The sequence below is a fragment of the Etheostoma spectabile genome, chromosome 2, assembly GCF_008692095.1.
Source record: "Etheostoma spectabile isolate EspeVRDwgs_2016 chromosome 2, UIUC_Espe_1.0, whole genome shotgun sequence".
NCBI classification, from domain to species: domain Eukaryota; kingdom Metazoa; phylum Chordata; class Actinopteri; order Perciformes; family Percidae; genus Etheostoma; species Etheostoma spectabile.
The window spans coordinates 23150814-23153153 of record NC_045734.1 but is presented as its reverse complement, the minus strand read 5'-3'; the positions used below and the strand labels follow the sequence as shown (position 1 = coordinate 23153153).

The 2340-nt window shown below is 44.4% G+C and overlaps 1 protein-coding gene across 4 annotated transcripts in view; it reads right to left on the bottom strand.

Moving 5' to 3' along the window:
- pdcd11 (programmed cell death 11) overlaps positions 1-2340 on the bottom strand; it is a 22917-nt gene that overhangs the window by 18906 nt on the left and 1671 nt on the right. For all 4 annotated transcript variants that reach the window (XM_032542996.1, XM_032542986.1, XM_032543001.1 and 1 more), the window contains exons 5-11: positions 2154-2315; positions 1913-2030; positions 1378-1553; positions 1105-1212; positions 654-866; positions 407-531; positions 245-305 (exon numbers count right to left, since the gene is read on the bottom strand). In XM_032542996.1, the coding sequence (XP_032398887.1) occupies positions 245-305; positions 407-531; positions 654-866; positions 1105-1212; positions 1378-1553; positions 1913-2030; positions 2154-2315 (963 nt within the window). The remainder of the gene's footprint in view (positions 1-244; positions 306-406; positions 532-653; positions 867-1104; positions 1213-1377; positions 1554-1912; positions 2031-2153; positions 2316-2340) is intronic.

Here is a 2340-nt window from a genome sequence, read left to right as displayed (position 1 = left end):
AAAACAACAAAAGTTGCCCCCCCCCCGCCCGCCTACACTGCTCTCAGTACATAGAAAGAACTGATTTATATAATCTATCAGCTCTGAAGTATAACAAGGCTTAACTTGATGACTTCATATAGTACGATTTAATTTCCGAAGTGGAAAGATGACTTGTGTTGCTTTCACAGATTCTTTAAAAAGCTGAATCCAAGTCCTTGTGTGACAGGGTACTGACAGGTAGGCGGGGATGCTTTATTCTTACCTCTACAACCTGTCCGGCCTGAAGATCCTGATATCTATAAAAACGCTTGTCAATCACACTCCTGCAATCAAGACAAAAGTAGGTGGTCAATGCATCAGTTCATTAGAATTGCGAAGTCCACGCTTGCTGTTGAATATGACACATAAGTAAGGGGTCACATACTTTCGCAGAGAAACAAAATGAATTTGGTCCATGGCGCTGAAGTCCAGGATCCTGCAGGTGTGCTCAGTCATGGCCAGCACTCTGTTTTCATTGGCTGGCTCATTAGACTCCTTCAGGTGGTTCCTCTGTCAAAAAAGATACACGTTATTACCCCAATGCTGAGTCAGACGGATATTTACAGAGAGCAATTATTCTTCTCAACAGTCAAAAGTAGGTTTAAATAACTTATAGCAACACCTCGACTCACATGTACAAAGGCCAAAGTTTTGTCTGGCAGTTCCAACATGGCTCCAGACATGTGGTGCATAGTGGTTATCTTGCAGTTCCGCACCACCTCACCAATGCGGTCACCTCCAGCAGGAGACGGGTCAACTCTGGTCCCGGGCTGAAGGAGGTAGCTGCGCAGGCTCAGGCCCACCAGACGGGTGGACGGCTCCACATACAGCACACGGGCTCGCACCTGGGTGGGTGGATGTAAAACAGGATTAGCCTGCCATGTTTGTACTCAGATATAAAAATGAATGGAAAACCATTAACTGGCCACATGTAACACCTTCATTTAAGATTGTTTCAAGAAAGGCGCATTTCAATCCAGATTACGCATTACAGTGATCGTATCAGAAAGCCGAAAACAGCAGCAGACACAAAAGGGATGCTTTTGTTTAAGTCCAAGGATCCATGTGCCAGGTCGGTTTTACCTCAGCTCCCTCAGTGTAGCTTGATGTCTGCCCTGGCTCCATGTGGAGAAAGTCCACCTGGCCACTGAAGGAGGACAGGAAGTCCAGGATAAGTCCATGTTTGGTCACCTGCAACACATAGACGTTATTCAAATGAAACACAGCTACCACCGACGTTGTGATAGTGACTGTTAGGGAAGGAGAAGATCAAAATAAAACAACTTCAGGCTGCCATAACCCCCATATCCTTTGACAGAACATGTACTCATTGCCAAATTTAAAAGCTGTTTCTACCTTTTTGATTGTAGCTTTGACCAGAAGCCCAGGCAACAGGTTAGTGAGGTTCCAGCCGTGCTCGGATTCAGCACAAGCCTGGGTGACGGCCGGGGGGCCGGCGGAAAGGCGGACCACACGCCCATCGTTCTTTACTTCTTCCACTTGAGAAGTCACATACTGACCCACTGTCAGATCTGGACACATCAAACAGACAAATGCTTGCAAGATGTATTGACGCTTCCCTCCAAATACCAAAGATTCTAAAGGTTTCACCAAGTCAAATTTAAGACCTTTTTTAAGACCATTATGAATTAAATGCAAGAGCTTTATTACAACATCAACCACGCCCTAAATTCAGTTTTTTCAAGCAAAGTAACGCTAAACTTGCACTTCCCCATAACTGAAGAGTAACATCTGTGTCAAGTCTGTGGTACAATCCGAAAAGGACTCGCGCCAATAACACGAAAAACCCTCCTCTGCATCGGAAAGAATGCAATTGACTTGAGATGACTGTCTACGTACATGACATGCGATCAAAAATACTTTGTCATACCTTCTGGGCTGTGTTTATCTTTCACTGCTTTCTTCTGCAGGAAGGCTTTGGTTCCACTGATGCCAATGTCCACTATGTAGCCATGATCCTCCACACTCTCCACACATCCGCTCAAGACCTGAGTCAAAAAATAACATTACCACAAACTGTTGTATAAAAAACGCAATGTGAATGTTTACAATTTTCATAGGAGATATTTGACTGAATATGCTCTTTTTTTCCTTTTCTTTTTTAAACTCACCATGCCCGCTTTCAGAGAGGTTACGGTGAGAGCCTTGTTGATCAGCTTTGGATTGATTGACAGCTGGATGCTAAGAGAGCCTCCTTTGGCTACATCAACCTTGGCAACCACACACCTGAACACCATGCCAGGGTAGAATATGTGTGGCAGAGAGTAGATCTCCTGTAAGATGATTTAAAAAAAAAAA